The 24337-nt window shown below is 55.1% G+C and overlaps 1 protein-coding gene and 1 long non-coding RNA gene across 2 annotated transcripts; both read left to right on the forward strand.

Moving 5' to 3' along the window:
- Positions 1 to 118: 118 nt before the first annotated feature.
- LOC129063814 (uncharacterized) lies at positions 119 to 24313 on the forward strand. The gene is made up of 4 exons (XR_008528401.1): positions 119 to 223; positions 577 to 725; positions 4781 to 4958; positions 24248 to 24313. It is a non-coding gene; the product is annotated as an uncharacterized LOC129063814 (long non-coding RNA).
- On the forward strand, positions 5675 to 13388 carry LOC129063756 (butyrophilin subfamily 3 member A3-like). The gene is made up of 8 exons (XM_054564820.1): positions 5675 to 5803; positions 6018 to 6359; positions 8974 to 9171; positions 9282 to 9302; positions 9382 to 9408; positions 10295 to 10321; positions 10721 to 10747; positions 12453 to 13388. Exons 1-8 carry the CDS (start codon positions 5722 to 5724, stop codon positions 13160 to 13162), a joined length of 1434 nt encoding a protein of 477 aa, XP_054420795.1. The 5' UTR covers positions 5675 to 5721; the 3' UTR covers positions 13163 to 13388.
- Positions 24314 to 24337: the final 24 nt, after the last annotated feature.

Consider the following 24337-nt stretch of genomic DNA (forward strand, 5'->3'; position numbering starts at 1 on the left):
CAGCTTTCATCCTAAGCTGTCTGATGGTTTCTGCCCAGCAACTGATGAGACACTTCAACACGAGCCAATCAGAACACAGGGACTTGAAAGATGAACTGGACTTGGTTTGGCTTGGTGAGCAAACTTTCTTTTTCCCCAAGCCTTTCCTCCAGCTCAGAGACGCACCCGTGATACAGACCCCAGAGCGCCCGCGCGCTGGGAGTTCCCGCTGGGAGAGCCAAGGGTAACAGGGGGCTGGGGAAAGCCGGGGCCCGGCCCCTCAGGAGAGGGGCTGAGAAGCTGGGGGACCTGCAGGGCGCCCCTCCCCCTGAGGAGCGGTGGGGGGCCCTGAGCCTGCAGGCGAGGCCCAGGGGGAGCGCGGAGCCAGGGCGGGGAGGGAAGGCTGCCCTGGGCCCCTGTGGGAGGGACACCGGGAACCAGGGAGCCCAATGCCTGCCCGTCCCCGGGAACCTCCTGTGGCCAGAGAGGGGCAAGGCCTCTTCCCGTCTTCCCTGCTCGTCTCTGGGATCGTGTTCTAGGGGATTCTAGAAGAGAGATGTATGTCTAAGGATTTATATATTAGGATGTTTGTTACAGGATTATTTGTAATATAGAAAAATCTACAGGAAGCACATATATAACACGTGGACAATGGCTCGTCAACACACCGTCTGACCGAGGAGGAGGTTGCAGTCCCTGTGTCTGTTGGCCATCTGTCCCGCCTCTTTAGAGACCTGCCTACTCAGGTCAGCCGCCAATTTTTTAAATCTGATTATTTGGTTTTCTCCTGTTAAGTTGTCTGAGTTCTTTACGAATTTTCAATTTTAACCCCTTATTGGACGTATCATTGACAAGTATCTTCTCCCATTCTAGAAACTGTCTTTTCATTTTTGTTGATGGTTCCTCTGCTGTGCAAAACCTTTTTAGTTTGATGTGGTCCCATTTGTTTATTTTTTCATGTGTTGCCCTTGCCTGAGGAGATATATCCAAAAAGACATCATGAAGAGTGACGTTAGAAGGTCCATTGTCTATGTTTTCTTCCAGGGTTATGGTTTTAGGTTCCATATTTAAATCTTTAATTTTATTTTGTGTTTATTCTTGTATTTGGTATAAGAAATTGATCCAGTTAGACTCTTTTGCATGTACCGGTCCAATTTCTCCAACCCCATTTTGAAGAGACTGTCTTTACCCCATTGTTTGTTCTTGCCTCCTGTGTCATGGGTGAATTGACCATATCAGTGAGGGTTCATTTCTGGTATCTTTATTCTGTGTCATTGAACTATGTGTCTGTTTTTATACCAATATCATGCTGTTTTTATTAGTGTGCCTTGTAGTATAGTTTAGTATTAGAGTGTGACCTACTTCTTTGTTCTGTTTCAAGATTTCTTTGGCTATTTGAGGTCTTTGGGGTTCCATACAAATTTTTCGATTGGTAGTTCTACTCCTGAGAAAGCGATTGGTATTTGAATAAGGATTTCCTTGAGTTTTTATATTGTTTTAGACACAAAGGACATTTAACCAATATCAGTCCTTCCAGAATGAACACAGTAAACCCTCCCATTTATTTGTATCCTCTTCAGTTCCTTTCTTCACTGTTTTACAGTTGTTAGGGTATAGCCCTTTCACCTCTTTTGTTAAATGTATTTCTAGGTATTTTATGCTCTATGATGAACTTACAAGTGGGATTTTTGAAATTTCTCCTTCCAATTACTCATGGTTGCTGTATAGAAACGCAACAGGTTTCTGATTTTGTATCTGCAACGTTAACCAATTCACTGAGTTGTTCAAATAGTATTTTTAGCGGAGTCCTCAGCCTTTTCTGCACATTGTATCATGTCATCTACAAATAGTGAGAGTTTTTCCTTCCCCTTTCTGATTTGTTTTTTTAAATTTCTTCGTCCTGCCTGGTTGCTGTGCCCAGGACCTCCAATGCTATATTGGGTGCAGGCGGAGCTGGCGGGCATCTGTTTCTTCTTCCCGATCGGACAGGGGAAGCTTTCAGCTTTTCGCCACCGAGCAGTATGTTGGCTGTATGTTTAGGAATCGTGTTTTTAATAGTGAATTTTTATTTATAATTATAACAAAATTGGATGCAATTTATACATTTTGCTATTGTAGATTTTACTATAATGAATAGCATTAAATATGGACTTTGTGTTAATGCCATTTTTTGCTTTTGTTCTTTTTGGTCCTCCTTCCCAGTCCCCTCTGGTCACCTTCAGTCTGCTCCATGTTTCCATGCCCGTGGCTTATTTTGTTCGTTAGTTTATTTTGTTGAATAGATTCCACTTATAGATGAGATCATATTGTATTTGTCTCACCAACTGGCTTATTTCTCCTAGCATTATAGTCTCCAGTTCCATCCATGTTGTTGAAGGAAAAAGTAGGAGTTCCTTCTTCTTTTTTTTAATTGCAGATTTATTTTATTTATTTATTTTTAAATGTCAAAATCTGTTATAAAATATTAAACAATTTAAATCTATTATAAAGTCTCAGCAATTAAAACATCATGACACCAGCACAGAAAGAATCAAGTAGATCAATGAAATAAAATGAGCTTTCTAGAAACAAACGTATATATCTGTCTAACAATGTAATATATGATTAAAATATTTCAAATCAAGGGGAGAAATAAGGCTTATTCAACAAATAAGGTGCATGGACCACTACTACTTGAAGGAAAACAGATATAGAGCCCTATTTCACCCATTATTCAGAAAATTTGCAGGTGAGTTAAAAATCAATATGTAAAACCAAAGTTTTAGGAGAAAACACAAAATAATATTTTTCTTACCCTGATGTAAAATATTCAAACCCAGAAGCTATAAAGTAAAATATTGACAATATGACTATATTAAACACTTAAGACTATATAGTAATATACATATAAAAAAAGTTAAAGGACAAGTCATAGAATAAGAAAGTATTGGCAACACATTTAAAAAAGTGTTAATAGTTTTTTTTGTTTTTAGGGGAAGACTTTCTACAAACATTTAATCAAAAAATGGATAGAGAATACCAAAAAGTCACTTAAAGCTTTTTAAAGCTCATAGAAATAGGCAAGAAATATACAAAAACAGGTTTAGTTTCAAAATAATAATAATGTAACAATGATAATAACACATCATTGTCCCAATCAGATTAATAAGTATTAAAAATATTGGTAATATCAAGTATTGGTGACTGTGAAAGAACCGGATATTCATAGACTATTTTGATCTCCTTAAAGCAGTCCCTTTAGCTTATTTTGCCATGCTGGTTTGGTGGAAGTGTATTCTTTTAGCCTTCTTTTGTCTGGGAAACTCCTTATTTTGCCTTCCATTTTAATTGAGAGCCTGGCTGGGTAGAGCCGTCTTGGTTGCAGGCCTTTAGCGCTTCATGACTTGGAATATATCTTGCCGTTCCGTTCTGGCTTGTAGTGTTTCTGTTGAGAAGTCAGCTGCTAGCTGTATCAGGGCTCCCTTATATGTTACTACATCTTTCTCTCTTGCTGCTTTTAGGATTCTCTGTTTCTCTTTGATATTTGCCATTTTAATGATGATGTGTCTTAGAGCGGGCCTCATTGGGTTCCTCTTGAATGGGACCCTCTGTGCTTCCTGGACTTGTGTGACTTTCTCTCTCCTCAAATTAGAGAAGTTTTCCATCGTTACTTTTTAAACAGGTTCTACATCCCTTCCTCCTCTTGTCCTTCTGGGATCCCCATTATACGAATATTATTACATTTCAGGTTGTCCTGCATTTCCCTAATTGCCTCTGCCTTCTTTTTGAGTCTTTTTTATTTTTCTTGTTCTTCTGGGAACTTTTTTCTACCTTATCCTCCAGCTCGCTGATTTGTTCCTCTGCTTCGTCTAGCCTGCTTTTGATTCCTTTTCCTGTGTTCTTCAATTCAGATATTGTATTCTTCCTTTTCTCTCGTCTCTTATTGATAGTTTCTGTGTCCTTTTTCATGCTGCCTTAGTGTGCAGTAAGTTATTCGTAGTTTCCCTGTAGTTTTTGGTAATTCTCTCTGAGCTCAGTGAGCTCACTAGCTTCCTTAGAACCGTTGCTTGGAACTCAATAGCTGATAGTTGACTTGCCTCTATTTCATTCAGTTCTCTTTCTGGGGATTCCTCCTTTCCCTTCGACTAGGGGGTGTTTCTTTGTCTTCCCATTATTTGTGAGACTCTCCTATTTGGCTTCTCCTTCTTAAATTGATCTTTCTTGATTTCCTGACTTTGTGGTGTGAACTTCTATGGTAGGAGACTGCTGTCTTTTCTTTCTAGATCTGCCTCTGATGATGTCAGATATCGTCCCTGACTGACCTTAGGCAGTCTGTTCGAGACTTATAGGAATCTAGTGTCTGTGGCTGTCTCCTTCAGCAGTCAATCTCTAATGCCAGTTTTGTTTTGTTTTTTAAGAGTTATTGCTGCAAGTGTAATCTGTAGAACTAAGAATAAAAGGTTTTCAATGCATTTGGTATACACGGAGGGACCCAAAAAAAAAAAAAAGCCATAACCGCCCCTCCCAGGAATTATGTTCTGGAGGGTAGGGCCGTTGTGGCACATGCTTCCCTCTTCCAGGTGAGTGTTCCGGGAACCCATCCGGATCAGCGCACCAGCTGGTGTTGCTGTGAGAAGCTACACTGGGCTTCAGTGAATTGTTTTTGACGACTCTTCCAAAGCATTAGCCCATTTCATGATGGGTGATTTACAAGCTCCCACGCCCGCACCGCCCTGAGTGGTCAGCAGGTTTTGAACAAAGCCCATGCCTTACCCTCCCTATTTCCCTGATCTCACCCAGAGGGACTATATTTCTTTCCCAGATTAAAAAAAGGCCACAAGGGAAATGCTGCCAATGTCGAAGGCATGAAACAAAAACGGCAGAAGCCCTAAAAGGCATTGAAAATGATGAGTTCAACAACTGTTCTGAACAGTGGAAAAAATATGTCCATCAGAGAGCATCCAACGCAGAGTATTTGAAAGTGACTGCAGTTTAAACAGGTCAGAATAAAAACACAACTTTTATGAATAAATATTGTTTTGGGTCGCCCCTGTATCTAGGTGGGCACATACATCCACAAACGTTTACATTAAAATGAAACGATGGGTATCATTGCCAGTATAAATTATGTAAATTTTATCCTTTCATGTTTTGTTTTAAAATTATCTATAATCAGGAATAAAAAACAATATCTTTCAAAATGGAAATACATTCCCCATTCTGAAAACTTTTGACATTTAAAAAGTTCAGATAATTTTAAAAGTACTGAGTGCAGAGGACTTGGGCCTCTGCTCTGAATGAAGAGGAGCCCCGGGAAGAGGCTGAGCAGGAGGGAGGGAGGGGTCCGGGCTGCTGGCTGCTGTGCGGGGCGCGGCCTGCAGGGGGCGGATGTGGGATCGGGACGCAGAAATGAGGGGCCTCCTTTGCTCAGGGGGCGATGCTGGGGGGCGCACCTGGCTGTGGCAGGGAAGTGCGGGTACGTGGGGGGCTGCTGAGCACGTTAGCACAGGGGGGCCCTGAACTCCCTGGTGGCGAGGGCTAAGGTACGGGCACTACTGTTCCGGGTTCCATGGGTGAGTCCATGGTGGGATCCAAGGGGGAGAGACGCCCCTGCGGACACGTGCAGAGCAGGTTCTCGGGTCACCAGGCTGCGCCGGGGCGGCCCTGGGGAGGGGGCGTCGCCACGTGGAATTCTCCACCTTCCTCCAGGTCGTCATTGCGACCCAGCCCCTCCAGGCCTCTCTCTCCGCACAGCGGGTGACGATGGCGAGGGGCCCGGTCCTCCGTCTGCGCGCCCTCCCCGTCTGCCTCGCCCTGGTCCAGCTGCTCAGCCCCTGCTCAGCAGGTAGGACCGGCTCTGCGTTCATGCGCCTGAAGCGTTTCCCTTCGGGCCTAGGCAGACCCTGGACTCCCCCATCCCTGCGAGGCCCGTCCAGGCGGCCGCTGTGTCAGGACCGGGTTCCTGTCCAGGGGTCCCGCCCCTCGCCCTCCCTGCCTGGGACACACCCCGGCCCTCTGGCCCCAGCTCCTCTGACGGGGCCCCCGCTTCTCACGACCAGCTCAGTTTGCTGTGGTTGGACCCCCTGAGCCCATCCTGGCCTTGGTGGGTGAGGACGCCGAGCTGCCCTGTCACCTGTCCCCGAGGATGAGCGCGCAGACCATGGAGCTGAGGTGGGTGCGACCCAGCCTCAGGCAGGTGGTGCACACGTACACGCGTGGGCAGGAAGACACGCCGGCCGCAGAATTTTATGGGAGGACTTCGATGCTGAGAGAGGACATCACTGCAGGGAAGGCTGTTCTCTTGATTCGCGACGTCAGAGCCTCTGACAGCGGAATCTACTGGTGTTATTTCCAAGATGGAGAATACGTTGCAAAAGCCCAGGTGGAGCTGCAGGTGGCAGGTGAGCCTCAGGTTTGCTCTGAGCTCTATTCCGTGGGGCAGGGGGAGCAGCTCCAAGCCCACCTGAGAGCTGCTGAGGCTCCTCACCAGCAACCCCCCCCCCACCTCCAACGCTGCTTCTCGGAGGCCCCTGACAGGCCCAGGTTGTCCCCCAGGAAGAGCCCCTCCTGCATCCAGTACAGAAGCCCCTCCTGCCGCCCCCCAGGGCTCAGCAGGGAGGTGGGGGTGGGGACGGGAAGGAGGAGGGCACCTCCCCGCAGTGGGGGGCACACGGGTGTGCGGGTTCAGCACATTCCAGACGGTGGCCGTGGGCCCCCAGGTGCCCGCTGCTGTGGGTCCGGGAGGCTGACCTGCGGGGACGACCCCTGTGGTGTCCTTGTCCCCCAACCACAGGCCCAGGAACACACGTGCGGGTGCACAAGCTGGGCGTGTCCTTGTGGCCGTGAGGGGGGTCGCGCATGTGAGGAGACCGTGGGCATCCCAGTGAGAGGGTGTCAGGGAGGACGTGGTGTGACCTCTGGGCTGTCGGGGACTCGGGGGGACATGGGAGCAGGGCTCTGCTCTGGATCGGGTGCTGTCAGGCTGGTGCGGGTGTCGCTGGTCACCCTCAGGCAGGACAGGGAGGGCGGTCCCTGCTGTGTCTGCACATGGTCCGCGTCCCTGTGTGCGCGGAACCGGCTGGGCTGCTGCGACGCCCTGGCTTTGTCCTGACCCTTCCCAGCGACAAAGCGCCCCCGAGTCCGAGGCCGCTGCTCCAGGACGGTGCTCACGGGCAGGGGCCGGAGCTGCGCTCACTCCCTCAGGACACAGCCCTGCCCGGCGGCTGCTATTAATGCGGTCCCTGGCTCAGGATGGAAGGGCAGAGAGGGGTGGGGGAGTCCTGGCTTTGTCCCCACAGGGCCTCGTGAGCTGGCTACTGTCCCTTCCTGGAGACCACGGCCGCTCCTAAGAAAGTCCTCCCTACTAGGGTCTGTCCTTTCAGGCCCTCAAAAGGCTTCCTCCCGTCTCCCCCTTGTGTTTAGGGCTTTGGTGTCAGATAGTTAAAAGCCCTCTGGCCCTGGACCTGGGTCACCTCTCTTCTGCGGGAAAGTTCTCCCCTCTGTGCTACCAGGTGATCAAAACCCCCCATGACTGAGGGACCCCAAAAAGATGCTGACAAGTTCAGCATTAATTACATGAAGGATCTCCTGAGGGGACTTTCATATAACACACAGCTTGGGGGTGGCAAGACAAGGAGCATATCATTCCCCCCACGCAGCAGGGCAAAGGCTTGCACAGGACACGCAGGGTGGACGGGGCTCTGGGGTGAGACTGGGTTCAGATAAGGGGGAACCACCCCCTTGTGTGCCCAGGGTGGGTGAGAGGCAGCTCCAGGACCCAGAGGGTCTGGGCCGTGGGGGAGGGGAGGGTCCAGCGTCTCTAAGGCACAGAGCAGGGACCTGGTGCCCTTCCCCGTAAAGCCGTTTCTGTCACAGACGCCTTCTGAGCGTTTCCTGCTGCCCCAGGCGGTGCCAGGCCGTGGGGACTGGGGGACAGGGGTCAAGGTCAGCAAAGACATCCCAAAAAGGGGAAAAATATGTACAAGACAAATCTTAGAGAAAGGACGAGTTTCCTTAGAATATAAGAGAATCCAATAAAAAAATGAGCAAAGAGCTGCAATTTCAGTTCATAGAAAAGGAAAGGACTCACAGAATGACGCCCAACGCCCCTGAGTAGGGAAAGTGTTTCCACCTGTGATATGGCAACAAAACAGGAAAGCGAGGTGGCTGGTCACCCGCTCTGCTGGCGGGACTGTGGGGAGACGGTCACTCGCAGATGTTCTGTTGCTCCGATTCCGCTGGCGGCAGAAGAGCCATCTTTGTCCAAACTATTTGCTCATTGATGCAGAATCCCACTTCTGGGAATTTATTTGACAGATCAGTTTGCATTGTTGTGCAATGACCCTGTAAAGGATTATTTTCTTACAGCTCATTATAATAACACAGGGTCGGAGGCTGTGCATGTGCCCCCCACCACGGGAGGCTGTGGGGGGGGCGCTCCCCTGTGAGAGGGTCCCAGACCTGCTCCCCGTGGCGACGGGGGAAGGTCGCCAGACACGGGGTGACCAGAGAAAGCAACAGGCGGACCAGCTTGTTTAGAGAGCTGTCTTAGGTGTAAAGAAAAATGTATAAGTATATGTATTTTAAATTAACAAACCCTTGCATGACACTCACTATGTGTCAGGCACTTTATAAGCATTAATTTAGTCCTTTTACCCATCAGGACGCCAGGAGCAGGGGCTTACGTCGTTAGTTCAAGGTCACAGAGCTGGTCAGCCAGAAGGTCAGGAATGTAGCCCAGGCCCTGCAGCCCCAAGTTCACATTCTGCATCACCAGATGGGGCTGACTCAGGGGAAGCTCATCGCCGGGGGAGGAGCAGAGGAGGGGAGACGTCGATGACTTTGCATATGTTTTTTATGTTTGAAAACTTCCCCCGTGAGAGGCGGGTATTTCAAGAGAACAGTCTTATGTGACAGTCAACAGAGTTCTGGGCGTTTGGGAAGAGAACGGTCATTTTCCCTCCTGAGAAACCCTGTGTCCCAGCTCAGCAAGTGGCTGAGGCTCACCCTTCGCAGGCCTCTTCTTCCAGAGCGCGCAGCCCTTGGTGGTGGCCTTCGCGGTGACCCTGGTGGCTCTGCTGTTGCTCCTGATTGTGCTCGGGTGCTTCCTGTGGGGACAGCAGAAGATCTGGGCCCTGACCCAGGAGAAGGAGCGGGAGCGAGCAGAGAAAGAAGCAGCTCAGGTGAAGTTGCAGCAGGAGCGAAGCGCCAAAGGTGAGGTCCCGCGGCAGGAGGTCGCCTCCCTGTCCCAGCCCGCACCCACCACAGGTAATGCAGCTCCTCCATTTCCTGAACAGGAGTTTCTTTTTCCTGTTTTTTTCCAGAGAAGCTGCAGGACGAACTCAGTAAGTCCCGATTCATGCCCCTCACGTCCTGGGGTCCCTGGTGACACACGTCACGGACTCCTGCCGTTGTTCCCTGCAGGGTGGAGAAGGATCCCGTACCTGCCACGTGAGTGCCCCGACCCGCATCCCAGCCCCTCTGCGCGGATATTGCCGCCCCTTCCCCTCCCCTAAGCGCCCAGGAAAGAAAGGAGGACGCTGATGGGGGACCCAGGCCCTGGTCTCTCCGTGGGGAAGGAGCTGCGGCCTCCGTGCACCAGGGGGCGCTCGCGCGGGACAGGCAGGCCCCGGAGTTAGGTGGTCCCCCCTTGTCCGAGGGGCACGCAGCCCAAGGCCCCCAGTGCATGCCTGGCGCACAGATATTACCAAACCCCGAACAGACCAGGATTTTCCTGTTCACATAGTGAAGGCTTCTCGTTGGCTCACCAGCATTGCAGCCTCATTGGTTTTGCGCGTTGGGACCATTATTAAGTAAAATAAGTGTGACTTGACCACCAGCGCTGTGACCCTGCGACCGTCCACCTGCCACAGAGACGCTCCTCAGACTACGGGAGGGAGGACGCGGGGCACGAGCTGGACTAAGGGAGGACTCGGGGGGGGGCCGGTGGGGCAGACGGCACAAGGTTTTGTCACGCTGCTCCCATTAATATGAAATTTAAAATTTATGAATTGTTTATTTCTGCCATTTTGCATTTCCTGCTGTCCAGCCGTGGCTGACAGGAGGTGACTGACACTTGAGAAGCTAAAGCGGGGATGAGGGTGACAGCTGCACAGACAGGGACAGGACGGCTCTGCGGGTGACAGCGGGGACAGGCCGTGCAGGGCGCGGGCGGGTCCTGAGCGGCAGCGGATGGAAGGGGGAGGGGAGCCCCCGAGGGAACAGGCAGAGGGAGAGGTGGGAGGGGTGGGGGCACTCGGGAAGGTCACATCGTGCAAAGGGGGGACAGGAACCAACTCAAAAGTGACATCCAGGTGACTCTCTGTCTCCGTTGCAGGTGAGGAGCAGTCTCAGGCCTACGCAGGTGAGTGAGTCTGACGCCTGGTCCCCTGGCTCCTGTGTGGGGAGCGTTGACCCCTCTCTCTGCTGGGGGAGGAAGGGTCACCTCCAGCTCAGGGGCTCCTGGTCTGTGGCTGGGCCACCCCCGCCTTTCTGGACACTCAGAGGGGACCTTCCAGGTGCAGCGTCCCCTCACCTGCTGACACGCACGCCCTCCCCCGGGCAAAGCCTGGTCATGTCGCCCGCGGCCCCAGCGTGAAGGGGGGAAGCCCAGCCCCGGGAGAGGTTTCAGCCTGACCCGCAGGGCTGGGGACGAGGGACCGGGATGGGGGAGGGGATGGAGGACAGGAGAGGGGAGAGGCTCAGTGAGGATGGGGGGGTCAGAAGTAATGTCCTTTCTTTGTCTGTGTCCCCTTCCTTCCAGAGTTGAAGACGGCCCTCTTCCAGCCTGGTGAGTGGGTCCCTCTGTGTCCCCAGGACAGACCCTGAGGGCCCTGCCCCCTCTATCCTCTCTGACTCTTCACTGGGACAGTTCTGGGGGGAGGTGACCTAAGGTCCTGATCCCAGAGGTGTGCCCACCTGCCGCCAGAACCAGGGGCCCAGGGACAGCGGCTGCCCTGGGGTCCACGGGACCCTGTGGGAGGGAGAAGCCGGAGGGGCGGGGCTGGAGGGAGGGGCTGCAGGGGGAGCGGGTAGGACCTGCCCAGGCTCCCGCCCCTCCTGCCGCTGTGTGCCCTCCAGTTATGCCTTGTCCCATGGTCACTCCTGCTCAGTGAGGGTTGGGACAGAGGCTGAATGAGGCGATGACTGTGTATTGGTCAGAACACCCAGAGGAAACAGTCGGCCTGTTTAACATGGGTGTGTGTCTACCGGTAAGGACCCCGGTGTGGAGCAGGCAGCTAAGACATAAACAGACGCGGGCAACTCCTGAATGTAACAGACTGTGTCACAGGGCGACTCACTCACAGGCCGTCGGGTCGGAGAGGACAGAGGCCCCGCAGCCGGCACAGACTGTTCCCTGAGAGCAGACCCGTTACAGGACTTTCTGTGCCATAAGGCGGGCACTGATGACTGATGGGAAAAGGGACAAAGAAGGTGGCAGCAGCAGCCAGCCCTCCTGGGGGTCTTGGGACAGACGATCCTTCGTAGTCGATACAATCGCCAGTTGGGTGTTGATCTCCCTGCTCCTGTCCTTCTCCGTCACTAACAAAAGGGCTCAGGGCTGTAGTTAAGGATACAGACCATTGTCACCTAGAGGCTTTCCTACGTTCGCTGAGGACAGTGAGGTGTATCAATGTTACAGCATGAAGAGATGACAGGTTCCTGACGCAGAGATGGGGTGGTTCCTGACACAGGCGGGGTAGCACGAAGGGAACCCCCAGGGACGACTGGGCCCCGGGCTCACAGCAGGGGCCGCCGTGACCACCCGTGGGCCCAGGGCAGGGGGACAGGGAGGGGCGCCTGGAGCCCGGAGGCCGCTGGGGCTCGGGGAGGGGCTGCTGGGCGGGAGCGGCCCCCTGGGGACGTGGGGCCGGCGCTGCGCCCCCTGTCCTTCCTCCTTCCCGTCCTCAGCCTGCGCCTGCCGTGGCCCCACCCGCAGTCACCAGGGGTCCGGGGCTCAGGGATGCTGTCCCCTGGGTCCGGAGGGTGGGGACGGGTGGGGGGGACCCCAGAGCACACGGAGCCCCAGCCCGGCCCCAGCACAGGAGGGACACGGCGTCTGTTATCACAGCAGACACTTCCTCTGAGCCCGGCCTTGGGTAAACTGACCAGCCAGTTGTCTCATTCCACCCTAGAGACGAGGGTCTTACCCCGTCCACAGCTATGAAACTGAGACTCAGCCTATTCCGTAGCTGGTATCTATGGAAAGAGAGACTGTAGAAAGGGACGTCATCGAGCTCAGAGAGGAGAGCGAGGGCTGCCCTTTAACCCACGGGACTGTGCAGCACAGCTGGGCAGGGACAGTGAGGGGCAAACAGGGAAATGGGAGACCCCAACCCTCCTCATCCTCCCCGTCCGCACCAAACGCCAGGCCCCCGCAGGTTCTCCTGGCCTGGCTGAGGGTCCCATCCAGGGCTGGACGGGACCCCACGCTTTGAAGGCCATGGCTCTGAGGCCCCGGGTCCACATCTGACCCCTCCCGACACCCCCTGCAGCGGACGTGCTTCTGGATCCGGACACCGCGCACCCCGCGCTCCGTGTGTCTGAGGACCAGAGGAGCCTGTGGCGAGAAGACTCCTGGGAGGACCTGCCGGACGCCCCCGGGAGGTTTACCCGGATTGAGTGTGTGCTGGGCTGTGCGAGCTTCACGTCGGGGAGACGTTTCTGGGAGGTGGACGTGGGCGACAGGAAACAGTGGCGTGTTGGGCTGTGCAGGGACAACGTGAGCAGAAAAGGGGGCGTAAAAATGTCCCCCGAGAACGGGTTCTGGACAGTGGGGCTGTATCATGGGAGTGACTACCAGGCTCTCACGGACCCGCCGACTAAACTGACCAACGTGAACCCTCCCGAGAGAGTGGGCGTTTTCCTGGACTATGACGTGGGGCAGGTGTCATTCTACAACGCCCTCGACGGGTCACACATCTTCAGCTTCCCGCACACCCCCTTCTCTGGGCCTCTGAGGCCTGTTTTCCGGGTTTTGACAGCTGAGGGCACCCCCTTGACCCTTTGCGCAGCACAGAGAGCCGTGGGGACATCCCTTGTGCCTGTCCCAGGGCCTGACCCTTCCCCGGAGACCCCAGGGTCCCTGGGCTCGGCTGAATGGAATGGGGACCCTCAGGCGGAAGTAATGTGTGTCCTTGCCGCTCAGTCTGGAGCTGAGGGCCCCCGTAACCGCAAAAGGTCAGAGCGTGAACAAACTTACTGAAAACAGGCTGAGTGAAGCACTTCACTGATATTCATTCGTTTCTCCACACGTGAGATAAGGACACGAGGTGCAGGAAGTTAATGTTCCTAAGGTGACTCCATTGCTTCCAACAACCTCCGCTGCCGTCCCGAGGTAACTCCCAGGTACCGGGGGCCGCGCTGACTGCCGCAGGGGACTGTCACTCACTGTCCCTCACGACGCCCCCAAGAGGCAGCCTCGTTTAGAAAGTGTGGAGACCGAGGCAGGGCCCCGGTCCCTGCCATCTGCGAGGCCCACGGATTCCGTGCGGCTGGGAGAGGCTCGCCCTCTGCCCCTCCCTCTGCCCCTTGGCAGCCGGTTGTTCCTGTCGGGCAGGGTCATGGGCCCCCTGAGGTTCCCTTCCCAGGGCTCCAGGGGTGAAGGCCACCGCGGGGGACTGTGAAGGCCGCCCCCACGCGCATCCTCAGGGTCAACTGTCAGGGCCGTGGTCCCCGCTTCACTGACGGGCTCCGCAGGGCAACGTGGTGCAGAGGGTGAATCACAGCGACCGCGCCTCCCAGGGCCGAGGACGGACCAGCGGCCACTTTCCAAACCAGCTGTGACCTGTGAGCACAGAGCAGCGCCCACCCTCCCACGTCACCCCTGAAGGTCCTCTGGGAGCAGGACTCTGGGAGGCAGGGAGACAGAGGAATGTCCATTAATTTTTGTGACGGTGGATTCCGTGTCCAGGAGAGGGGCACCCACTGCTGAGCATCCATTGAGACCCCCGCGGTTCCTGCTGCGCGTGGCTCCTGGGGAAGGGACGCTGCTCTTCATCGTAACTCTTATTTTTCTCCATATGTCCCCCCACCTGCATGTGGTTGTCATGTCACAGTTGTTTAATAAATTTGTCTTTAATCTCCACTCTTCGTCTGAGCTTCTTGTAGACTGAAGCCCCCGCAGCTCACTAACAGTTTCACATTTGCTCCATGAACATTTTCACAAAATCGTTACTGAGTTGTTTTCTGTCACTGGTGTGAGGCGCAACCACAAGCCGCATGACCTAATACACCGCGACCCCATTATCTGACATATCTTTCTGTCGGTCACATCCGGCAAGGCGCTCGCAGGGCTGAAGCCAAGGTGTCACAGGCTGGGTCCTTTCTGGAGGACCCGGGGACCAGTCCGGGTCCTGCTAATTCTGAGGAGGACAGAGCGGAGCTTCCTGCTGAGACAGCACCCAGGCCGCCCTCCTGCTGCGTCAGGAGAGGCTGAGACACCCCGGGCTGGGACCGGCTGCAGCCGTCCTCGCAGGGACAGAGGTCGGGGAACAAGTCCAGTGGAGGGAGGGACACGGGGACAGAGTCCCAGGCGTGGGATGGTTGCTTTGGGGCCATTGCTCGTGAGCTGCTTGCCGTGTGCAACTGAGGCAGCACCGAGGACGGCCAACCATTGAGAGTGGAGACAGAGGCAAGGGGAGGGGCCCTGGGCACTCACAACGTCACCGCCCAGAGAAGAGCATCTACCGCTGTTATTTCCGACACGGGAAGTGACTAGGGCATCGTTTCTCTTTTTTTCTGGTGGCTTTTTTGCACTGTGGCTCCTGCAGAAAGTTTTTCTCTGCACATCAGACCAGCAGAGGTTTGTCTAGGGTCCCCTCTTACCTGACAGGTGGCTCCCTCCTGCCCGAGGGACGAATGCGTGGTTTGCCCAGCGGAGCTGGGGGCACCGAGGCCTGGGACGCACCCTGAGCTCAGCGGAGCCGTGAGCGGGGGAGAGGGTGTCACCCCCCCGGAGGACGCTCGGGCCCCTCCTCAGAGATCCCTACGGGTCCCCCCAAAGAACGGGCACAGGGAGTAGACATTTTAGACATGTTTGTGTGTCCCCAGGCCTGGGCTCCAAGCCCCACATTGAAATGAAGGGCCTTGAGGACGGGGTGTCGGGCCGGAGTGCACCCCCGGAGGGTGGTGCCTGGGGCCCCGCGCAGTGTGTGGGGACCTTGTGGTGAGCTCAGGCCCGCCCTGGGGGGCTCACACCGCGGACACAGCCGTCCTCTCCGGGGTCACCAATGCCGTGACCATGGACGACAGCTCTGTCAGGACACGTCCTGTCGGTCAACAACACCCTGCTGGGCCCGGAGAGGGGCTCTGTGACCTTCCTTCCGGGTCAGCGCCCTGCCCCCTGGGGACGCCCAGCCCGAGGAGGCAGGACCCTCAGCAGACAGCGGGGCCCAGTGGGGCTGGGGGAGGGGCAGGGAGGGGCTGGGAGGGTCCTGGGCCCTGAGGGGCTCAGGCTGCAGCTGAGCTGAGGCCTCGCCCCTGTCACAAGGGGCACCTCACAGGGTCCCTGGTCCCAGGGGGCAGAGCCTCTTCTCTGAGGGTAAACGTGATCCCTCCACCCTGTTGTGGGTCTGAGGCTGCAGCTGCGCTTGTGGATTCACAACAATCGCAGGCCGTGGGAGCGGTGTGGGCAGGCGGCCGTCTGCGCCTGGCGGTTCAGGTGCTGAAGCCTCCCCTCCTGCCCGTGGGGTTTCCAAGGACAGAGCTGGGACACCTTCATCACAGATGCTCATATACTCACTCAACAAACACTCAGCAAGGACCACGTATGTTCCAGGCACTGTGACAGAAACCCAATAAATCAGAGAACAAAGGCCATGGAGAGCCCTGCCCTCATGGGGCGCACATTGCAGAGACGCAGGGAGTAATCTGTGAAGCAATGAACTAAACCAGGAGTGAAGTATTTAACTAAACTATTATACCAGACGGCGATGAGTGCTGTAAGAATTAACCCGGGGGTGCAGGGAGGGCTAGAGGCGGGAGCGGGGCTGCCACCGGGATGGTGAGGGGCGGCTTCCCTGCAAAGGCGGCAGCGGGGCCCGCGCGGGAGCAGCGGCCGGTGGCCGGCGGAGCCCAGGCGCAGGGCCTGAGGCGGGAGCGCCCGCGCAGTTCCCAGGGGCCGGGAGGCGGTGCGGGTGGAAGGGACCGAGAGCGCGGAGACCCGGGGGCCGTGAGTGCAGCCCTGGGATGCGTCCAGGCCAGACGGGGCAGCGCAGGGCACAGGGGGCCTTCGGGTTTAGTCGTCGTGAGGCAGGAACCGGCAGGACCCGTGGCCGGGCTTCGAGCAGAGCAGAGACGGGACCTCCGGAGGCGGCCGCGCTGAGCACAGACCGCACCGGCGGGGCGGGAGCCGGGAGGGGGCGTTGCCGGAACCAGGCCTGGGGTCGGGGCTCGGCGGGACGGTGGTGGATTGTATTCCTCCAGGTCCTTGCGATGGTGATTCCAGATACCTATGCTATATTGTCTCCTCAGCCGTGTGAAGTGACAAACTAAAAATATTCATTAATAGGTTTGACATCCTTTGTGGAACAATTAGTTGCAGTTGTCTAACGGGCGTCTGCCTGAGATGATGCACAACAGTTGGAGAAAAAGAGAGGCCACCCCTGCCTCCAGGGGGCAGACAAGCCCCTTCCTCCACAGGTGACAGCGCAGCTCAGCCAGCAGCAACCGTGAGCAGCCCCCCAGGGCCACCCAGCCTTTGTCCCCCACGCCCCTCCTCCCCACCAGCACCCCCTGCTGTGGCTGTCCCTGTCCCAGTCCCTCTGCTGCCCCCAGCGGGGACTTTGTCTGCAGGGCATGTGGCCTGAAATCTGGGATCTCCCCCTAACTGCTCTGGAAACAAGGCCATGGAACCCCTCTCCCTGCAGAATGGCCGACGTTCAACTCTGTGCAGGTGGCTGGCTGGTCACCTCCCTGGGGCTCTGAGCTCCCACCCCCCAGAGACCCTGAGCCTCAGGACGCCCATAATGGAGGCACTGAGGGCATCCTGCTGGCGAGGACAGAGGAGGGATGGCGGTGAGCTGTCCTCGCCCCTCAGGAGACAAGCAGGGCTGCTGGACGGCGTCCCTGAGATTGGCTCACCCATTGACTCCCCTTCCACAGGCCCCTGATTATAAATAGGCTGGTATCGGCGGGCGGTGTGGGGACAGGGGCTGGGAGGGGAGACCCGTGCGCAGGCAACGCAGGTCTTCTGAGGACAAGGACAATCCCCAGCCGGGTGTCCTCCCTGTTTGGGGAAGAAGAGATGCCTCTGCCTCTCGCAGTCCCTGCCTCTCAGTCCCTGTCCTCTCCTCCTCCTCCTCCCCTCCCCCTCCCCCCCCCCCCCCCCCCCGTCTTTCACACACGCACACAAGGCCTCACCTGAAGGGGTTCATCCCAGGGGATCCCCTGCCACTGGCGACCTTGGGAGTGGATCATCCTTCTAGTGCACGCGATGAAACGGGATGAGTGCGGGGACGGAGGAGCCTCACTGTCCCTGGGATGAGAGTGGCCTGGGCCCGGGGCGGAGCAGGGGCTCTTCCAGCAGCCAGTCGGCCCTGGCTGGAGAGTCAGCTGTTCGGAGCAGCGTCCCCACAGCCCAAAAGGCTCGGGGGGGAGTCCCCATCCGGGCCCACACCTGCTGAGGGTTGGGTTCTCCGCGGGTACTTACGGGAGGCAGCCAGCCCTGGGTCTGTGTCACATTCATGTTTCTCTCCCTTCCTGTGTCTCTCAAATCCACAAACAGATTTATTAAGAAATTTAAAAATATAGGTAGCGAGCTTCCCAAGCTTTGCCGGCGCTGTGACGGGTCGACCCTCTAGCGAGACTGACAAGCCTCTCTGGTCGATCGCCTCTCGCCGGACCCCTGGACGATGAGGTATCGGAGGGGGAGGGAGACGAGCCAGTCCCCTCGGAGGAGCCCTGCTGGGTCCCCGAGGAGGTGGCCTCTGGGGAGGGAGACGGGCTCATGCTCCCCAGTCTAATAAGCTGAGTGTCCCATTCTCTCCGTCCTCCTTCCTGTTAACGAGGGGACGACCCACGGTCACTCCGTGTGGTCACGGGGGTCTCTGAGGTCCCAGGCTCCCCCGTGCAGGCCTCCCCTGAGCTTGCTGGGTAGAATGTGGCCCCATTTTGCCCTCTGTCGGCAGCCAACAAATTACAAGAAAATTCTTCTCTGTAGACCATGGATCGGGAACCCTTTTTGCTTAAGGGCCGGATGGTGCATAGGGTCGCTTTGAGGACCGTGAGGTTCCTGCCACACGCCCGTGTAGCCCAGTCTCACGTGACCGTGTTCCCCTGCGTCGCAGTCCTCGTCTCCTGAAATAAAAGAATTTAGATCAGAGACAGTGACTAAAGCAGAGGCAGTTCACTGAGGCTCTGCAGGGGACGAGGACCCTGAGCTCAGCCTGGGGGTCTGTGCCCGAATGTGGGGTTCGGGGTTTTCCTCCCAGGGAACGCAGAAGGGCTGGAGCACCCAGTCCAGGTGTAGGTTGGCTGACCTTTTCCTTTTTAGGGACACTGGGACCCACTGAATCTGGGTACATGTCATTAGAGCAACGCATTCTGGGATGGTACAAGACTTATTAAGGGATGTGGGTACGAACCTTCACAACCAGGTATTAAGTTTTTCCCTGGGGTCTGTGGCTTGGCTTTCGATCGGGAAAACAGACTTCAAAGAGGCCGGGGTAGGTGCGGGGCCCTCGCTTACAGCTGCCCATCCGAACCGCCCTGGCTCTGGCAGGGCGGGGTCCGGGTCGCTCCTTGTGGGAACGCTGTATCCTGCCCGGATCCCCTGGAGGGACCGCGTTCCAGGGAAGCCTTATCTGTGGGTGCTGACATTTCCATTTCCCGCAGCTTCGTCATGTTGCTCAATCATTTTTAGATTCTCCCGCCTTCAGTACAGAAACCACTAGAAGGAGGACTATAGAGTACAGCCCAACCTCACAACTTGTGTTAAATGAGAAAAATCTTTATTGTTTACTCAAATAACACGGTCTGACACCTCAGGGTGGCGGCTGGAGAGCTTAGACCTTGTGAACGTCACACCTGTTCTCCCGCACCTGCCACCCTCCGTCACGTCGGTCCTTTCTCTCCCCCTGACTCCTGTGCATTTAAAATATGAAACAGAAGAGCCCAGACGTGAGGCCCTCAGAGCAGACGGTGCCGCAGCCGAGGTCAAACGGCCGAGGGCCTTCCCACAGACACCGAAGGGCAGTTGCTGTCGTCTGAGCATTTGGCAAGAACACGGGCCTGACCCAGCGTCTTCCCTCCTGGGAAACGGGAGAAAGTCGTTTCTCAGGGAAAAGCCCTGGGAGAAGGACGGCGGAGGCAGGGCGGGGCGTCCACCAGCCGGGAAAGGCCCGAGGCTGCCAGCAGCCCCCACCCCCCAACCTGCACCTCCCCCTCCACCGGGGCGGGGCGGAGCCGCCCCTCGGACCCGAGCTCAGTCTTCCATTCGCGGGGACGGAGGCGACGATGCTGTGTTGTTTCATCCTCCCCATTTGTGGCACCTGGTGCAGCCCGGTCGGGGGACTGAGGTGCCGCTGTCCGGTGGTCCCCAAGCACGTGTGCTTTGCAGGGAGATCCACTCACAGACGGGGGGGGGGGGGGGCGGGAAGGGTTAACTCGTATTTCTCCTTGTGCGTCAGAAAACTCTGTGCTCGGCCTCTTGCCAAATGTAAAGGTTCTTACAACATTAATATGAAGGGAAATAAGTGCACTTTTAGCTTTCAGAATTATTCCTAAAAATCCATATCAGAAACTAGTTTGAAGGTAAATTTCTGAGTGTCCACGTCCTGTCCTTTGGACAAGAGCGGAGCCCGCAGGCGGGGGCGCGGCGTTCACGTTGCCCGACGCCCGCCCTGGAGCAGCGCCTCCCGCAGGGCCCGGGCGGCGGTGGGTGGGAACCAAGTCCGCACGGAGCGACCCACGTTTTTTAAAGTATCAAACTTTTAAAGTATCAAAATAATAATAAGACCATATGGTATATAAAATTAAGTGTGTGTCGTCAGTTACGATATATAATATATTTCTTACTGTGCAGCCCCACACCCTACAGGTGGCCTAGAATGACAGTCCCCTGCTGTGGCCTCAGCGGAGAAGCGAGATCTTCTGTCCTCAGATTCCAGGGAATGGACGGAAGGGGCCTGAGCTGGTGCTCGTCCTGTGTCAGACTGTGGGGGAGCGCCCTGCTGGGAGACTCCCGGAGGTGGCCTTGATCTCAGGAGCAGTGGGCCCCAGGGACAGACTGTGCATGAAATTGGGGATGACTAGACATTTACCAGCAGCGGTGCCCACATAAAAACAACCCACGGATCATTTTGAACACACGACTGAAAATTGCTCCTACATTTATATTTTTCAGCTCAGCTTTGCTGCCTCGAGCGTGTCACGGCTGTGTTCTAGTTGACAGACGTGTGCTGGTTCCTGGGGGAAAGAGCCCTAATGTTCCCCCACTTACATGAAAGGCTCCAGATAACTAAGCATAAGGCCTAACAGAAGAAGAGATGGTAATAAAAGTGAGCGTGTTTTATCAAATGTGTATTGTAGAATCTAAACAGTAGGTACACAGATGCCTGGATTCAGGGAACAGACTAACAGCTGTCAGGAGGGAGGGGGTGGGGGACTGAATGGAGGGGACGGAATGAGCCAGAAAACGTGCACATATCACAGAGACGCAGACGGCAGGGAACGGGGGAGGTGCTGGGTGGAGGGGAGCAAAGGGGCGAAAACTGGGGACAGAAAGAGACTTTGCTTGGAGCGACAGGTGCATGATGCCGTGTGCAGATCGTGTTCTATGGGGTTGTACACTGCACATCTGTAGAGTTTCGAAAAACAATATCACCCCAATAAATTTGTTTTAAAAATCATAGAAAATTTTTTTAAAAAATAAGTAAAGAGTGAAGGGTAGGTAGATTGAGTATTCATTAAAACATTCTTTCAACGATGTTGGGTTTCTGTAGTTTTCATGACACACTGTTGATAGCGGGAGGCGGGACGCGAAGAAATGTGTTCCGTGACTGATAACAGAGGCCAGAGGTGCCACTGGCCCCAGATAAACTCGGGCCCCTGTTCCTTCCTCATGAGACGATGCAGGGGCCGTGGTCCAGTGCCGGGCGGGCAGCTCAGAGGCACGCGCCCGATCTCGTCTGCTTCCATTGTCTGCCGTCTTAGCATGTAGTTTCCATCCGAGGTTGCCTCTTGGTGACAGGATGGCTGCTGAGCTCCAGCTCCAGAGATGCCATCTACTGAATAGGAAGAAAGAAGTTGGAACTCTGTGGCCCTCTCTGTAAACTCAATGCAACAATTTCCACCTGCAAACCATCGGCTTAAACTCAGTCCCTCAGCGTCTCCCATCAATAAGGGGGATGGGCATAGTGCAGGGCCTACCCCCCCAAAATGGGGTTTGTTACTAAGAAGCAACAAGGAACACATAAGGCACAAGGGAACAGCCATCCCCACCCCCAGAACCTACCTTCAGACCTTGTAATGCAGTCACATTGCATCAGCCACGGCCACATCCAGCCCTGGGGGCTAATCCCACGGCCTTGAGGCCTAAACAAAGTGTCTGTGGAGGCCCCAGAACACACATAGACCCACTGGTCCCAAAGGCCCCTAACGGATGCATTTGCAGCCTCTCCCGTCTGACCTCAGAGGACACAGATCCTGCAGGAGAGGGAAAAGGAATCCACTTGAAAATCCAGATGCCGCTCAGAGGAGGCGCAGAGGATGATGGGCCTTCTCGGCAGCCCCCAAATCATCCTTCTTTGAGAATGAAGGGCCTGCCCGTCGGCCCCTGGCAGCACCGCCTGTGGGGCCTGGAAACCGTGCTGTTTGGGGAAGGGTCCGAGATGTAACGTCACAGGATTCAGGAAAGGTGCCGAGGGCCTGCTTCCTCCCCATCAGGCCTTCACTGGGTTCTGCTGCCAAAAACATTAGCGAACGGCCACAGTGACCATTTAATTACTGTGCACCGTCCTCTCCTCACACATTGCCACCTGTTAATTTGTCTAAGTTCTGCTGCTGAACACAGTATGATATAAGGGTCATAAAGCAGGCGTGTGTAATGAGATGCTGCTCGCACACCCCCAGCCCCAGGAGTGGCTCAGCAGGTGACCGGGCAGAGGGTGGGGTCAGGGCTGGCAGAGGCCTGCACTGCTCCACCCAGCACGGGGTTCGCCTTCACGCCTGTCCAGCAGCTGATTAGCCAGACGCCACGAGCCAATAGTACACAGGGGCTTTGAAAGAGGGACTGAGCTCTGTTCCTCTTGGTGAGCACGGAGTCTATTCTCACCTTTTCTTCCAGCTCAGACGCACCTCTAGTACAGAACCACGGAGCGCCCGTGCGCTGGGAGTTCCTGCTGGGAGAGCCAAGGGTAACTGGGGGGAGCGGGGGAAAACTAGGCCCAGGCCCTCAGGAGAGGGGCTGAGAAGCTGGGGAGCCTGCAGGGCGCTGCCGCCCCAGAGAGGAGGAGCAGGCAGCCGTGAGTCTGCAGGTGAGGCCCAGGGGGAGCAAGGAGCCAGGGCAGCGCGGTATGGCTGCCCTGGGCCCCTGTGGGAGGGAGACGCCGGGAACCAGGGAGCCAAACACATGCCCTTCCCCGGGAACCTCCTGTGGCCAGAGAGGGGCAAGGTCTCTTCCTGTCTCTCCTGATCGTCTCTGGGAACCTGTTGTTAAGAGATTCTAGAAGAGACGCTGATACCAAAACCAGGTTGGCTGCCTGCCGCTCCTAAGCCAATAACGGAGAGGCAGGTCTGGAGGGAGGAAAGCAGGTCCATTCAAGGGTCGGCCGCTCAAGCGGTGGGGTCTCCGCTCACAGGTACATTGCTTTAGGCAGGAAGGCCAGTTTTACAACATTAATGCTTCCAACCCAGGAGCACAGTGCACCCTTCCGTTCCGTGTATCCTCTTCCGTTCCTTTCTTCCTTGCCTTGTACTGGTCAGGGTGCGGCTCTGTCACCTCTTCGGTTCCATTTATTCCTGGGTATTTTATGGTTGTCGATGAAATTTGAACAGGATTTATAAAATTTCTCCTTTTCATTATGCATTATTGCTGTTAGAAACGCAACGGCTCTCTGACTTTGTATCCTGCAAGGTCACTGAATTCATTTAGCAGCAGGAGAAGGTCTTTTGAGGGGTTTTTGTTTGTTTTTGGTGGAGTCCTCAGGCTTCTCTATACATTGCATCGTGTCCTGTGCATACAGCGAGAGTTTACTTCTTCCTCTCCGATTCCTCTGCTGTCGCGTCTTTCTCCAGCCTGATTGCTGTGGCTACACTCCCAGTGCTTCGCTGTATAGGAGGGGTGCTGGTGGGCATCCTTGTCTTACTCCTGATCCTACAGGGAAAGCTTCCAGCTTTTCATCCCTGAGTATTATGTGGGTTGTTGGTTGAAGAATCCTGTTTTTAAAAAAGAGGTTTTATTTATAATTGTAACAAAATTGGGCGCAATGTGGACATTTAAATGGTATCTACGTTTTGCTATTGTAGATTTCACTCTGAGGAACAGCATTAAATGTAAATATTTATGTTAAGGCTTAGTTTTCTTCTTTGAGATAATTCCTGCATGTCAAATTGGTGGGAGAAAGAATGAAATATTTTTAAGCATATAGTAAATATATATGGCCAAAATAGGTCCAAAAATATTCACATTCAAATGAAGCAACATAATATATAACATAATCAGTTTTATAAAGTATTTGCAGTTTATCCATTTCTGTATTTTATTTTATAATTGTCTACAATCAGGAAATAAAAATAATATATATCCTCAAAACATGAGGAACTATATTCCCCACTAAGGAAACTTTTAAAATTTTCAACATGAGGATAATTTTAAAAGTCAAGGATGCAAAGGCCTTTGGCCTCTTCTCTGGATGAATTGGGAGCCCCCCGAAGGGTCTGAGCAGGAGGGAGGGAGGGAGGGGTCAGGGCGTGCTGGCTGCTGTGCGGGGCACGGCCTGCAGGGGGCAGCAGTGGGATCGGGACTCAGAAATGAGGGGCCTGCTTTGCTCAGAGCGCAATTCTGCTGGCGCTCCTGGCTGTGGCAGGGAAGGGCGGGTAAACGGCGGGGGGGCGGGGGGCTGCTGAGCACGTTAGCACAGGGGGGCCCAGGACCCCTTGAGGGCGAGGGCTGAGGTACGGGCACTGCCGTTCCGTGATTCATGGGTGATTCCATGGTGGGATCCAACGTGGACAGACGCCCCAGTGGACACTTTCAGAGCCGGCTCTCAGGTCACCAGCGATCGCGGTTGTGCCCCAGGAGGCCCTGGGGAGGCGGTGTCTCCACGTGGAATTCTCCACCTTCCTCCAGGTCGTCATTGCCACCCAGCCCCTCCGGGCATCTCTCTCCGCACAGCGGGTGACGATGGCGAGGGGCCCGGTCCTCTCTCTGCGCGCCCTC

Source organism: Pteronotus mesoamericanus, unplaced genomic scaffold, assembly GCF_021234165.1.
Source record: "Pteronotus mesoamericanus isolate MK-2021 breed Mesoamerican mustached bat unplaced genomic scaffold, CSHL_Meso_final scaffold_99, whole genome shotgun sequence".
Classification (NCBI taxonomy): domain Eukaryota; kingdom Metazoa; phylum Chordata; class Mammalia; order Chiroptera; family Mormoopidae; genus Pteronotus; species Pteronotus mesoamericanus.

Bases quoted from the DNA above. Each gene is read 5' to 3' on its own strand.
- LOC129063756 (XM_054564820.1), top strand. From the start codon at position 5,722: ATGGCGAGGGGCCCGGTCCTCCGTCTGCGCGCCCTCCCCGTCTGCCTC. The intron at 5,804-6,017 runs GTAGGACCGGCT...TCTCACGACCAG, and splicing joins GCTCAGCCCCTGCTCAGCAG to CTCAGTTTGCTGTGGTTGGA. The intron at 10,748-12,452 runs GTGAGTGGGTCC...CACCCCCTGCAG, and splicing joins GACGGCCCTCTTCCAGCCTG to CGGACGTGCTTCTGGATCCG.